This window comes from Aptenodytes forsteri, unplaced genomic scaffold, assembly GCF_000699145.1.
Source record: "Aptenodytes forsteri isolate BGI_AS27 unplaced genomic scaffold, ASM69914v1 Scaffold279, whole genome shotgun sequence".
NCBI lineage: Eukaryota > Metazoa > Chordata > Aves > Sphenisciformes > Spheniscidae > Aptenodytes > Aptenodytes forsteri.
In genome coordinates, this window is record NW_008795856.1 from 13,935 (window position 1) to 15,545 (window position 1,611).

General features: G+C 69.0%; 1 protein-coding gene across 1 annotated transcript in view; it reads left to right on the top strand.

Moving 5' to 3' along the window:
• LOC103902644 (collagen alpha-1(I) chain) overlaps positions 1–1,611 on the top strand; it is an 11,843-nt gene that overhangs the window by 8,366 nt on the left and 1,866 nt on the right. The window contains exons 18-24 of the mRNA XM_019473238.1: positions 108–215; positions 437–490; positions 592–699; positions 968–1,021; positions 1,140–1,247; positions 1,348–1,401; positions 1,593–1,609. Of these exons, the coding sequence (XP_019328783.1) occupies positions 108–215; positions 437–490; positions 592–699; positions 968–1,021; positions 1,140–1,247; positions 1,348–1,401; positions 1,593–1,609 (503 nt within the window). The remainder of the gene's footprint in view (positions 1–107; positions 216–436; positions 491–591; positions 700–967; positions 1,022–1,139; positions 1,248–1,347; positions 1,402–1,592; positions 1,610–1,611) is intronic.

The following is a 1,611-nucleotide window of genomic DNA, read 5'->3' on the forward strand; positions in this document are numbered from 1 at the left end:
CCCCCCCAGGGTCCGACTCACCCGTGTGGCCTCCGTGGCTGCGGCCCTAGGGGGGAGGATGCTCGCCGGTGTCTGACGCTCCCCCCCCCGTCCTCTCTTCTCCGCAGGGCGAACCCGGCAAGCAAGGTCCCTCCGGTTCCCCCGGCGAGCGCGGTCCTCCCGGCCCCATGGGTCCCCCCGGCCTGGCTGGACCCCCCGGTGAAGCTGGACGTGAGGTGAGCGGCCGTGGGCAACCGTCGGTGTTGGGGAGGGTGCAGGACCCCCGACACATCGGCCTTGGGTTTGCTGCGCTGAGGACTTGCCAACTCGTGGCACTCATGGATGCTGCTGTAGTCGGTGCGCGGCGGGGCCCGTGGTGGGCTGAGCGGAGACGGTGCCACCCGGGCCCTCGTTAGCCCCTGCCTGCCCTAACGAGGGGGTCTTTGCTCCTCCGTAGGGTGCTCCCGGTGCTGAAGGTGCCCCCGGTCGCGATGGTGCTGCTGGTGCCAAGGTGAGTGGGCTGGTGAGGGGGCCGCGGGAGGGGGCGATGGGGCTGCGCTGGCCCACACTGACCTCTCCTCTTCCTCTTCCTCCTCCTCCTCCTCCTCACAGGGTGACCGTGGTGAGACTGGCCCCGCCGGCCCCCCTGGTGCTCCCGGTGCCCCCGGTGCCCCTGGCCCCGTCGGTCCTGCTGGCAAGAACGGAGATCGCGGTGAGACCGTAAGTGACGCTCTGCCCAGCGCCCCTCCTTGCGCCCCTCCCCAGCCCAGGGGTCACCCCCGGGCTTGACGCAGTTACGGAGCAAGGACTGATCCTGCCAACCCGCGGCGGGTCAGGGTCCGGCCCCGGGCTCAGCTCTCGCCGCTGGAGGAGCTTCCCTGGGAAGCCAGACGTCCCACCGCTCCGCTCGGCTCGGGGTCGCTGTCCTGAGCCGGGGGCAGCAGAAGGCGGAGGATGCTCTAACCTGTCCCCTTCTCTCCTGTCCCAGGGTCCCCAAGGTCCCGCTGGCCCCCCTGGTCCTGCTGGTGCTCGTGGTCCTGCTGTAAGTTGATGTTCTCCTCCATCCTCCTTGGTGCTTCTGCGTCCCCGTGGGCGCGGGGGCAGTGGCTGGCCTCGACCCCGCTCAACACATCTTCCTCCTCCTCCTCCTCCTCCTCCAGGGCCCACAGGGTCCCCGTGGTGACAAAGGTGAAACCGGTGAACAGGGTGACAGAGGCATGAAGGGTCACAGAGGCTTCTCCGGTCTCCAGGGCCCACCTGGTCCTCCTGTAAGTCCCATGGGGTGACGGTGGCCCCGGGTGCTGCCCCACATCTTGGAAGCAGAGCAAGATGCTGATGGGACCTCTTCTTGTTCCTTGCTTTGCACAGGGCTCTCCTGGTGAACAAGGTCCTTCTGGTGCTTCTGGTCCTGCCGGTCCAAGAGTAAGTCCCCGGCTGAGCCCCGACCTCCAGCCGGGGCTGGAGCATCCTGGGGGGAGCAGGGGGGAGAGGGTCTCTGCAGCAGGGCCGTGTCCTGCTGTCATTGGGTTTCTCGTGGGGACGTGGGTCGGGGCTGGAGGGGACGACTCTGCCCGGGCGGGATGGCCGTGCTCACCTCCTCTCCTCTCCCGCAGGGTCCTCCCGCCTCCGCTG